Source organism: Lutra lutra, chromosome 14 (genome assembly GCF_902655055.1).
Source record: "Lutra lutra chromosome 14, mLutLut1.2, whole genome shotgun sequence".
Lineage (NCBI taxonomy): Eukaryota > Metazoa > Chordata > Mammalia > Carnivora > Mustelidae > Lutra > Lutra lutra.
Window position 1 is genome coordinate 57018171 of NC_062291.1, and position 12592 is coordinate 57030762.

Here is a 12592-nt window from a genome sequence, read left to right on the forward strand (position 1 = left end):
CCGGTCCCCATGTCCTTTTTCCTGCTCAGCTTCTTCCTGCCAGCCCCTTCTCACCCCAAAAGGTCAGCATAACCTCTCAGACAGACAGAGACGACTGGCCAACAATCCTTTTTTTGTCAGCTGACTTTCTGACTTAAACTAGCACTAGAGTAGAAGTCATACAGGAAACCGCTTACGGAGGCAGGCAGGGAACAGCCTTGGGGACAAATGCAGAGGAAGGCTTTGTGCACGGCTCATATGAGTGGTGGGGACTATGACCCGTGCAAATAAGGGTCAGGGATTCACAGCTAAGCTGGAGGGTTGCCATGAGGCTCAGCTGCTTTGAGGCCATGATGCCCCTGTGTTGCCAGGCTTTCTGTTTTCAGAAGCAACTAGAAAATGGGATTTTGTAAAGAATCTAGAATATGCTAGGAAGGAACATATGACACACCAAATCTTCCGTGTATGAGGCACTGTATTTAGTGTTATATACATTTTCTCTTACTAAATCCTTAAAATAACCTGAAGAGATTAAAAACTGAGGCTCAGAGAGGTTATCTGGCTTGTCCAAAGTCACACAGCTAGTAAGGGTCAAAGTGGGATGTGGGGCCTAAACACTCCCTCTATCTCATTTAAAAGTTTCTCTTTTCCATCTTCTGCTGGCCTACAAATTATATTAAGGTGGAAATGTTGGTCATTTTACAACATGTTTATATACTATAGGTTTTATCACCTTTGCCATTTAGAAACAAGTTATTTCTGGGGCACCTGGGTGGTTCAGCAGGTTAAGAGGCAGAAGACGTGAATAGACACTTCTCCAAAGACGACATATACAAATGGCTAACAGACACATGAAAAAATATTCATCATCATTAGCCATCAGGGAGATTCAAATGAAAACCACATTGATACCACCTTACACCAGTTAGAATGGCCAAAATTAACAAGACAGTAAACAACATGTGTTGAGAGGGTATGGAGAAAGGGGAACCCTCTTACACTGTTGGTGGGAACGCAAGCTGACGCAGCCACTTTGGAAAACATTGTGGAGATTCCTTAAGAAATTAAAAATAGAGATTCCCTATGACCCTGCAATTGCACTACTGGGTATTTACCCCAAAGATACTGATGTAGTGAAAAAAAGGGCCATCTGTACCCCAATGTTCATAGCAACAATGGCCACAGTCGCCAAACTGTGGAAAGAACCAAGATGCCCTTCAACGGACGAATGGATAAGGAAGATGTGGTCCATATACACTATGGAGTATGATGCCTCCATCAGAAAGGATGAATACCTAACTTTTGTATCAACATGGACGGGACTGGGAAAGATTATGCTGAGTGAAATAAGTCAAGCAGAGGGAGTCAATTATCATATGGTTTCACTTACTTGTGGAACATAAGGAATAAGACGGAGGACATCGGGAGATGGAGAGGACAAGTGAGTTGGGGGAAATTGGAGGGGGAGACAAACCAGAGAGACTGCAGGCAATGAGAAATAAACTGAGGGTTTGGGGGGTTGGGGGCTGGGTGAGTCTGGTGGTGGGTATTATGGAGGGCATGTATTGCATAGAGCACTGGATGTGGTGCATAAACAATGAATTCTGGAACACTGAAAAGAAATAAAATAAAATGAGAAAAGAAAAAAAAGTCTGCCTTCAGCTGAGGTCATGATTCTGGGGTCCCGGGATAGAGCCCCATGTCTGGCTCCATGCTCAGTGGAGAGCCTGCTTTTCCCTCTCCCTCTGCCCTTCCCTCCCCCTCTTGCGCTCTCTCTCTCTCTCACACAAACAAATAAAATCTTAAACACACACACACAAAAAAAAAAAACCCCACAAGTTATTTCTTCAAAAGCTGCTGTAATATTATGTCCAGGGATAGTTTAAGAGTTGCCTTTATTGGGCACTTGGGTGGCTCAGTTGATTGGGAGGCTGCCTTAGGCTCGGGTGGTGATCCTGGAGTCCCAGGATGGGGTCTAGCTTTTGGGCTCCCTGCTCAGCGGGGAGTCTGCTTCTCGCTCTGACCCTCCCCCTTCTCACATGATCCTCTCATTCTCCTTCCCTCAAGTAAATAAACAAAACCTTAAAAAAAAAAAAAAGGGGGAGTCGCCTTTATTGTTATTTTAATTCTGAGACCGTTATACTTGTAGGCTTGTTCTAATGGCTAATTTTGAGGGCTTGCCTTTGTCCTTATTTAAAATGCAAGTAAGGTACTAGGTATTTGGCCTTGTCAGGCTTTCCTACAACAGTCTGAATGGGTTTATCCGTGCCTTTTCAAACTGGAGCTATTCCACAGGGAATGAGACCCATAAAACACGGGTGCTGACAGAGGGGAGATGACGAGACAAACCCAGAGTGGAGTCCAGGACAGTCGGCTTGGGTGGGTCCCTGGAGAGAAGGGGTTCAGGGAAAAGGGAGTGAGAAGCAAGAGGTGCCAAAGGGAAGTGAGGGGCCAGGCTCCTCCACAGGCTGCGCAGGGCCTCCCTACCACTAGGGGTCTCCATATTTGTCCCATCGCACATCTCTGCATCTCGCAGGAGAAATGTGAAGTGGAGAGAAAAGAAGGTAGAGGAAAGAAAGCAAGGCAGAAAAGGAGTATAAGGATAGGGAAATCCCTTACGGAGGAAGGAGAAGTTTCACAGGAAACCAAGGAGAGAGCGAGGGAGGCTAATAAGAGGCGCACAGATCCAGAACTGGTATTACCCATACCCTCTGGAAATGAAAATGCTTAAAATAAGGCCATATATGTCTTCTTAGAGAGAAAAACCTCCTTTCTGTTTACCAGTGCAGAGTTTGAGGGGTGGGTGGTTAATCTTGGGCAGAGAGAGGGGCATGGAGGAGGTGGCCAGACCACCTGGGTCCCTGCCCTCATCTCTCCTCCCCCTTTCTCCTGCCCATTCCCCCTCCGCCCTGCATCCTGCTTTCCCCTGGACTGGGAAGCCTTTGGGATAGATTTACGTTACCTCATCCTCAAGTTCTTTGGGTTTGGGTGGGACTTGAGGTTTCTGAAGAGAAGTCAGAGCCGGCAGAGTGGAGGTCACTCTGGCTCTTGCTTTTGCCGAAGGCCAGTCAGGCTTACTGGGAAGTGTCTTGCTGAAGGGCGGAGACTGCCGCTGGCTTGACCGATTGTCTTGAAAGGAACAACGACAAAGTGTAAGATGAAAGGGACTCTGGATCATTCCCTGGGCCAAAGTATAAAACCACCTGTGGCGTCTCTGTAGTCACCAATGATTAATCTGGGCATTCCTTAAAAGTATAAAATGACATTCAGGCAAAAAATCAGCTGCCCGTTGACTTACATTATAAAAACCGAAAGAATGTCCTCATCAAAAACATCCTCCCAGGGGAGTGATGGAGACCCACTGGCTGAGGAGCACTGACCGCCCAGCATGCTGCCCAGCAGAGTGGAGGCATGCCCATGGCTGCAGAGTGGCCTCAGAGGGTGTGCTCCTCGAAGCTTCACTCTGCTCTATGAACACTTAAGGACAGGGATGGACTCTCAATCCTCCTTACATATTGGAACCACCTGGGGAACTTTATAAGAAAATGCCAGGGCCCAGGCCCCGCCCCAGACACACTAGCTTGAACTTGTGGGGAGGGTCCTGGCACTATAGGTCTCAAAGTTTCCCAGGTTATTCTAAGGTGTCTTCAGAGTTGCAACTACTCATCTGAGTGAACCTCCATGTTCTTCCCCTCAGTGATTTCCCTCAGATCATGGAGAGCCTGTGAGTTACCCCTTGTTGGGGACTGTGTCCTGAGCAGGTGTCAGGGAACGAGTGTAGGCTCCCAAGCTGAATGGCCCTGAGTTGGGTCCCCTGCTCTGCCTCCACTGGCTGCGCTTGTTTGGGCTGGTTATTCGTGGCTCAGCCTCTCCAGGACTCATATTCCTCATTTTTAAAGTGGGGAGGGTAATATCCACCTTAGAGGGGTTTGGTAGGGAGTAGGAAGAAAGCAGTGAGGGCAGGGTGGGGGGAGCCGTGTGTCTGAGAGAATGGATGCCTAACAAACAGGACCTGATATACGGATGTGACATGGTGTGGGGGGCGAGACGACAGGGAGTCTGTGCAGTGGAATCTGAGCACAGACTCAGACACACACATTGCAAGAAGATCTCAGCATAGGAGTAACCTGGCGTGTCCCCATCCTGGGAACAGCCTAGGTGCTCACACTGGCTTCCGCACAACTCCTCCCCCCCCACCCCCGCCATCCTTAGCTTCTTGCACCTGCTGCCGCCTGCCACATCCCCACCTGTTCTCCCCCGGGGCTGCTCCTGCCTTGCTGAAAGTGTGTGGTTCACTTCCTGTTGGATGCCTCCTCGGAAGCCTCTTTCTGGGTGCTGGAGCTATGCTTAGGTCTAGGGCATCTGCTTTGCTGTGCCCATAACTCTGTCAGGTTTTCTAGATTTACTGGCAGCTCCTGGAGTTTACTGGGTTTTTAAATGTAAGATCAAAGCCCATCAGAAGCCGCAAAACACAGAAGACAAGCTTTGAAGAACATGGCCTTGAATGAGCTGCCACGCCACCCTCATGGTAGTTTCCTAGCCTGTAACATGGGCCCACTGTAGCCGCTTCCTTCCCAGGGCTGTAATGCTTGAAAAAGTTCACAAATACGGTGGGCGCCGTGCGAGGTGGAGCGGTGAAAGCATGGATGTTGGGGGCTGGGAAGCCCAGCCATGTGTCCTCGCCCTGCCACTTGCAAGCACTGGGCCCCATTAGTTCACTCTTCCTGACTTCACTTTCTTCCTTTGTAAAGTGAGGATGAATACCTCTTCCATAAGATTCCTGAGAGTGTGAAGTAGGCCACTACTGTAACTATAAGACTCTGGGAGTATGTCTGTCTCGCTTGCTGCTGAATGCTCAGGGCTCGGCATAGCTCTGGCACACAGTAGGTGCTCGGTAGGTTAATTGTGGCATGAAGCAAGGGGCCATGCTTGGTGCCCTGTGAGGGGGCAGTTAATGACAATGATAACAGACGTGGAGCCTTTTACACATAGGGACATGGTACAAATGCTAGCATCACCCTCATCATGGACACGCTCTACCCCCCCCCACCCACCCCTGCTGAGCTTTGTTACCCAGAACACAGGCTTCTCCTTGGGGGACATTAAAAACCACACTCAAGCCTGGAGGCTCCATCGGAGCTATGCCCATTAACCTACAGCTAATTCCAGACTTAGAGCTCCTTACCCTCATCCTAAGCCCCCAGTTAAAAGCCACAGTCTACGCTCAGTGTGTGACCTGCCTGTGAGGGGATGGGCATGAGGAAGGAAGGGCAACAGCAGATACTGGGATCCTTGAAGATCACCCTTGTTCTGTACAGAAACCTCAAGAGAAATTCCAGAGCCTTGTGTGCAACAAGACCAAAAAGCAGCAGGACTGATCTCAGGGTTGATTTCTCATGGGACTATCTGGAGACTATCTGGTGGTGGAAATAGTCATCAAGGTGTGTTCCTTTTATCTTTCACCTGTTTTCAACACTGGCGATTTAGGAAGAGGACTTTCCCCCCTTGAACGGGCAAGTTTTCCATTTGGGGCGCCGTGGTTTCTGAGTGACCAGATGACCAGTGTGGGGTGGTGAGAGTGGGAGGCGCCCACTGTCCTGCCAGCCTGCTTGCCTCCATTCCCCTGCCTGGCAGGCTGAGCACCCAGGGTCTGGGAGGCTGCCTCACCTACGTACTCGCCCCTGGCGAAGGGCAGGGCTGGGTGGACGGTTCTTGTCTCCTGCTCGCCGGGCGGTGGCTCGTAACTGTCGTCCCCGGTCTCCTCAGCGGGCAGCACGTACATCTCTGAGTCCGAGTGCTCGTCTGGGTGTTCGTAGTCACTGTCCTGTAAGGGCAGACCCCAGGCTCAGTGCCCCATCCAGGCTCCATCATTAGCCCAGCTCTGGCTTTAGGAGGCGGGAGCTGCTCCCCCAGCATAGGGACCAGAGAGCGAGGCTTGGAAGGGTTGGCTAAGCAAGGCTGGGCAGCCATCAGAGGCAAAGCTGGGGTTGAGGCCAAGCCTTTCTGGCCCCAGAATTTATCACCTGAACCACTATCCTGGGGGAGCATGTGGGCCATTTAACAGGAAGGGTGGCTGAAACTCTGTGTGTCTGCAAAGAGGAGAAGTCGGAGATAAAATACATTTTTTAGAGGACAGAAAAAGGACCCGATACAATATACTACAATACAATAGAAGAGAATACAATATACTAGAATAGAATGACCAATAAGTTTCATTGATCACGGGTGCTGAGGGTTGAGGGAAAAGATCAATAAGGGGAGACACAGAACATACAGATACCTTTGAGATGATGTCTGTTTGTTTTTTAAAGGGTTGGTAAGCTGCAGGGTTGAGGCTTTTCATCTGACCCAGACTCCATTCTCTTCCTTTTTTTTTTTTAATATAAATTGTATTTAAGTCTACATTGAAATTATCAAATATTGAATATTCAATGTATATTGAAAATACATTGGCACAGTAACAGTTCAAAAGGATGTAAATAAAGTCTTCTTCCTGGCCTCTCAGTTCCTCCCCAAGGGCACCACTCCTAGCTTCTCATGCATTTTGTTCAGAGATCCCTTAGCTAGACGCCACACCTGCATGTATTCACATGCAGGAAATAGTTGATCCAGGATGGAAGAAGTCCTCTGCACACGCCGCCTGACGCCCTGCATTATCCGTGCAGGATTTGCCAGTGAATGCGAGGTGCACCTGCCTTCCGCTGGCCTCCTTCCCCTGCAGTCCTACACCGCCGCAGGTGTGGTGCCACAGGAGCCCCGTGTTGGTTCCACTGCTGTCTCCTCGGGGCAGGGGCAGGAGCAGGGCCAGCGCGGGTGGGCCAGGAAGGCAGTGTGTTTGCAATGAAGGATGCGAGAGGGAGTGAGAGCTGCTCCCCTGCTCCGTCTGTGGGGCAAGGGGGAGAAGGGAGGAGTGGGGTGAATAGCAGGAGGGGGACAGAGAAAGGCAGCTGAAAACAGAAGTTTCCCCAAGGTGGTGGAGGAGCACTGGGAGGGAAGAGGAGGTCCTCGTCCTTGTCCTAAACCCAAAGAGTCAGGAAGGGAGAGGGAGGGGCGAGGTGAGAAAAGCCTTGTAGGGGGGGACTTTCCCAAACCCCTATTTCGATAACAACAGATAGGGAGGCTCAGTAATCCTTCCTGACTGTGAATATGAAATTCGGTTGAATAGAATAATGGCAATGATCATTACTATCATAACCGACATTTCCATGCACTGCCTACCTCATGTATCCCTTAACACAATCCTGTAAGAGTCTGTTTAAGCCCTCAGAGAAACTGAGGCAGGAGGAGTGAAGTAGGAGAGGAGACTCTGTGGTCTGTCCTCTGGAGAAGCCAGAGCTGTTCTCGAACAGCTGGCCTGGGAGGTGCAGTGAGAGCGAAAGAGTGGCCTACGCTGAGAGCCTGGCTTGACAAGGTTGCTCCCACAGAGCCTGAGGCCCCTGGGACTCTCCTTAACCTTGTCAGTGAGAGGACCTGATCCCTCTTGTTGTGACATCCCAGGGAGACGTTGGTGAATGGGCTGAGAAAAGATTGCTTTAATAACCATCTGGAAAGTGAAAGAAAAGGTAGGAACCCAGATGCACGTGCCTGGGTGGGAGCTAGTTTGGGCCTCCCATTTTAGGTCTGTATCTGTGGAGCAGGCACAGGCCTTCCTAGACCTGATTACCTGGAGGCTGGGGAGCAGGGCGCATCCTGGGGAGGACATGGAGGTCCTCACAGTCCCGTGGGCAGAGCACCCTGACTGAAAGGACCAGGCTGGCCAAGGAGGCAGAGAAGGTAGAGGAAGAGCAACTCCCTGTCAGATGCTCCTGGCAGCCTGACGCTAACACGGGGCTGCCTACAGGACTGTAACCCCTGTGAGGCCTGGGCTGAGAGAGTGTGTCTAGGTCCCAGCATGGAATGAATGAATGAGCTGAGCTGTTGCCCTGAGCTCTGAAGGAGTCTAGGAGGAAACACCTGAGTGCTGAGCTGCCCCTTCATTCAGAAAATATTTTCTGTGGGACGCGTACTATAAGCCCCTCCTATTTCCAGCGTAGTGAAACGATTGAATGCCTTTTTATCAAGAGAATTAGAAAGGAGTCTATTCAAACTTCTGAAGGAACAGTTTAAAAACACCTCCCCTCAAATTATTCTATATTCTGACAAACAAAATTCTTTTATTTATTCATTTAATCCTTGAGCAAGCATAATATGTTGGGACAGTGGGGTGGAAACTTTGAAGAAGGGAATGTGTAATCAGGCAAAAACTTTCTCATATTGTCTGTTCATTCATTCAATCAATCAGTTAATATTTATTGAGCACCTACTGTGTGCCAGCCATTGTGCTTGACTCTGAGCACAGTCCCTGCCTTCATAGAATGTACATTTTAGCAGGAGAAACCAGCAGTAAATAAATAGTGAATAACAGATAATAAATACATAATCAACCATAAAATAGCTGTCACTAGTGACAGATACACTTGAGGAAATGTTCAGGATCCTGAGACAGAGAGCAATGGGAGAAGGGACTCTACCTCAAGTATAGGAAAGGCCTTCCTGAGAAGGAGACAGTGAAGCCAAGCCTGAAGGACAAGAAGGAGCAGAACAAGTGAGGAAAGATGGGGATGCTCTTTAGTTTCTCTTCTCTCCCCTTCTTCCTTCGCCAGCCCAAGGTCCATGAGTCTGAAATCACTGAGCAGGCATGACCTTGACCTCTTGTTGTAGGACTGAGGGCAGACCTGCGCATCTGGGCCATGATAGACAAGGCCCTGCCGAGGGGATGCAAGGAAGGCTGGACAGGTCTGCAGGGGCCAGATCTTATCTGGCCTGGAGGCCACAGGCCTGGATTTTGTTCTATGTACAATGGGAATCCAGTAAGGTCAAAGTAATTGTGAAGGGGGCCCCTGTGTGGCTCAGTTGGTTGAACGACTGTCTTCGGCTCAGGTCATGATCCTAGAGTCCCAGGATCGAGTCCCACATCGGGCTCCCTGCTCGGCAGGGAGTCTGCTTCTCCCACTGACCTCTCTCCTCTCATGCTCTCTCTCTCTCTCTCTCTCTCAAATAAATAAATAATTCTTTAAAAAAAAATTGTGAAGGAAGGTTTACCCAATCCTATGACAGCTGGGACCTTAACTTTGGTTGTTTGACTTTGGGACACAAGTCATCCCCTCCTCTCCAGGCTGATTTTATTTGTGTTTTCTAAGTCCCCACATGTGCTCTTTTTATCTAGCCAGGAAGCTCAATTTTCACTGCCTGTCTGTGGATGCAGACTGGCTCTCAAGTTTGCTTCAGCTGGGGCTGGGTGTGGGCCACCAGGAGGGGGCGCCGCTGCAGTGCTCTGAGGGCTCCGCGGCTGCCAGGCCCAGGGAGGAACTCCACACCCAAGGGACCTGCAGAAAGGCCTTCTCAGTTCCTCTTTCTACAGTTTTCTCTGCAGAAAGAAGAGAGGCAGAGAAGGGAGGCACTCCTGCCTCATAATACTCTGGATAAATTCCAGGTGGTGAACCCGTGTGGCGTTGGGCTCCAACTCAGGGGACAGGAGTCCTGGGCGCTCATTCCACTGGGCCACTGAGTAACTGAATGGCCATGGGCAAGTCCTTTTCATTTTCCTAGTCTTGGTTTCCTTATCTGTACACTGGGGTGTGTGGCTGTGTGGAGGCCCTCTTGGATCCTGTCCAGATAAAACACATGTGGTGTGGAGCAGACTAACATTCTGGATGAATTTGATATCAATGAGGAATAATTGTTTTGTAAAAAGTTCTTAGGATGTCTTGTCCCTATAAGGCTTGACCCAAGAGAGAAGTGAGCAAGGGGCCCTGCGGGCTGCAGAACCACTGTGAAGAGGGTGACGGCTGACTCTGACTCATCACCCTGTTGGGGTCACTCTGTTGTCCCCAGCATCTGCCATGGTCCTCTTGGTCACAACAAGTTCCTTGGAGTCGAAAAGCCTGGTTTTGAGATTTGAGGGCCTGGGTTTGAACTTGGAAACTAAAAGTCTCTTAAACTTAAAAACTTAAAACTTAAACTCTCTATGCTTAGTTTCATTACCAATAAAATGAACAGGGCTGATATTCAAAATGTTTGACAATGAGCATGGCTCAGATCCTGACCTAAGAGTGGCCAGGGGTCCCATAATATGCCAGGCATTCACTCTTAGGGCTCCTAGATAAGTCCCAGGAAATGATGGGGCACTGGGGAATTCAGGGCTGAGACCTTTGTTAACTGATACAGAATTATTTAAAAACATTTCACATTTGTTTTGGCTGTGTGGTGAGAACTCCAAACGGCAGCACTGAAGATGGGGATAAGAATGCCTACACGTAGGGCTCTGGGGAGAATTAGGGGAGGTAATGTGGATGAAGCACTTAGCCTGGTACACGTTGGTGCCAGGTCAAGTCAGCCACTATGGGGTTCTTGCCGCCTTGTCTATCTGTTGGTGGCCCTTCCAGGCCAGCCATCTCCCTGCTGTGATGCACGGGTGACCAGCAACATGTCCTTCGGAAACAAGCCCTTGCAAAGGTCTCCCACAGATCTCAGTGGAAACAACACCCTCCCTCCTGCTCCCAGGAGCAAATACTCACGAAGTCATCGGACCACTGCTCCTCTTCATCGGCAGGGTTCTCTGCAATGGCATGTGGGAAGCAGAAGGCACAAGTGTAAATCTCAGCTGGCCAGCCCCACCATGTCCGCCACTAGCCTGCAGCTGCCTTCCTTGCCTTTGGGCTCCCCAGTCTTATTTACTTGGCTTTGAATAGTTATTACACTTATCTCATGTTCATCCGCTTTCAACTCCTCTTTAAAAAAAAGAATCAATTCTCAAATCAGAAAGGTAAGTCCCACTGAGGCAGAGACATGGTACATCTGAACCTCGACTGTCTTTGTTAAGGAGCATTTTGGGGACTTTAGAATAACCCTGGAGACACCTGCAATTCATACCATGTTGCTTCTCAGGATTTCTATGAATCAGTACGTGGATGTTATAGTAGAAAGAGCACTGGAGAGGGAGTCACAATAGACCAAAATTCCCATGCAGGCTCTGCTCCTAACTGGTCAGAGAGTGGTCAAGACAGCTAACTTCTCTGGGCCTCAGTCTCAAGATCTATAAGGTGACAGATCACTTCTGGGATTCTCTGTGGCCCTAACTTTCACTTTCTTATTGAAAAGATTTACCTGGTGCTTTAAAACTACATGCCAGGCAATATTTTCAGAGTAGTCTCTTAGAGATCTTATGAGGAAGCTGAGGCCCAGCGAAAATAAGTCATTTGCCCAAGGTCAGATAGCAAATAATAAAGCCAGGAGTTGAACCCTGCAGGCTGACTTCCAAGGGCATGCTGTGGGCTCCTGCACCATGCTACCTCACTGCCTCTGAACTCCAGAGTGTAGGCACTGTCCCTGGCTCCCCAGGCAGGATGAAAATGGAAATAACGGGTGTCAAGGAGCTTAGGTTCTTGAAGAACATAATAGATCTGAATTATGGACAGTCAAGGAGAATATCTGATTCCCTTTTCTCCAAAACACATTTAGAGTATGAGAAGCTTAGCATCCACCCCACATAAACTGACATTAGAGGGTAACTACAATTCACTCAGCTCTACAGATCAACCAGGCACTGGTCCAGATGGCAGAGTAGCTCCTGCGACCCATCCAGGGAAGCTCCCAGCTCTTCTCCTAGACCATTGAGCAGCCACGGGAGAGGGCCCAGTAGATGGTCCCTGAACCCTCCAGAGCCTTGGTAGAACCTTTTCTTGCCATTTCTAGCCCCTGCAATGGCAGACCACGGACTCCAGCTCTAGGCGGACTCCGAAGAGACACAGGGAAAGGAACTGTAGAGAAAAAATGGGGGCCCAAAGGAAGGGTTTAGAGCAGCGTGGCCAGATTTTAGGTTACAGCAGCAACAGTGCCCTCTCTTGGGAAAAACATGATAGGCACTAAGAAGGAGCTTTACTTTATGAGCCAAATAATAGGTCAAACTTTGACATTCACAGGAGATAATTCTTATTAAGTGATGATCTGGGCTAACTTATATCAAATTAGAGTATGCTGCAATCACTGGGGCTTTGCAAGAAACCTGACTAGGTCAATAAGTCCTCTTCTCAATATACTAACATCTGGTACCTTAAGTCTGGGGATAACCAAAGATCAGCACTTATGGTGGCAAGATGTTTTTGTTTCAACCTTTAAAATAGAAATCTTTATAAAATACCTTTATAAAACACACCTCCCTGCCTCATTGAGCTGTGTTTGCTGAGTCTTCTCTCAGAGAACTGGGGTCCATTTTCTGGCCAGTCACTGCTGAAGAATACTTGCAGAAGCTAACTACTTTTCCTGTCCCAATTATCTTTCCTCTCCAACACACATTTCATACTATTTCTAGTGATTTTCTTAAAATAAAGTTTGGAGCATGCTGCTCCTTTCCTCAAGAATCATCAGCAGCTCCCTATGGAGTAAAGTCAAGGCTCCGAGTCCACACATTTTGATGCCTCCCCTTCCTGTCCCTCCCACGACTTCTCTTGCCATCATCCATGTTCTCTCACAGTGATACTGGGCAGTGTGTTCCTCCCAGCCTGTACTTTTGATCATCCTCTGCTCTGCCTGGGCTATTTCCCTGGCCTGTCTTCCTTCTTTGCATGGAAATCCC

General features: G+C 48.9%; 1 protein-coding gene across 4 annotated transcripts in view; it reads right to left on the reverse strand.

Annotated features, from left to right (window-relative positions):
* BLNK (B cell linker) overlaps positions 1-12592 on the reverse strand; it is a 74481-nt gene that overhangs the window by 27793 nt on the left and 34096 nt on the right. For 2 of the 4 annotated variants that reach the window (XM_047702144.1, XM_047702146.1), the window contains 4 exons: positions 10536-10576; positions 6003-6068; positions 5647-5803; positions 2942-3108 (listed from right to left, as the gene is read on the reverse strand). In XM_047702144.1, coding sequence (XP_047558100.1) covers positions 2942-3108; positions 5647-5803; positions 6003-6068; positions 10536-10576 — 431 coding nt within the window. The remainder of the gene's footprint in view (positions 1-2941; positions 3109-5646; positions 5804-6002; positions 6069-10535; positions 10577-12592) is intronic. The other 2 variants (XM_047702145.1, XM_047702147.1) reach the window with 1 other exon arrangement.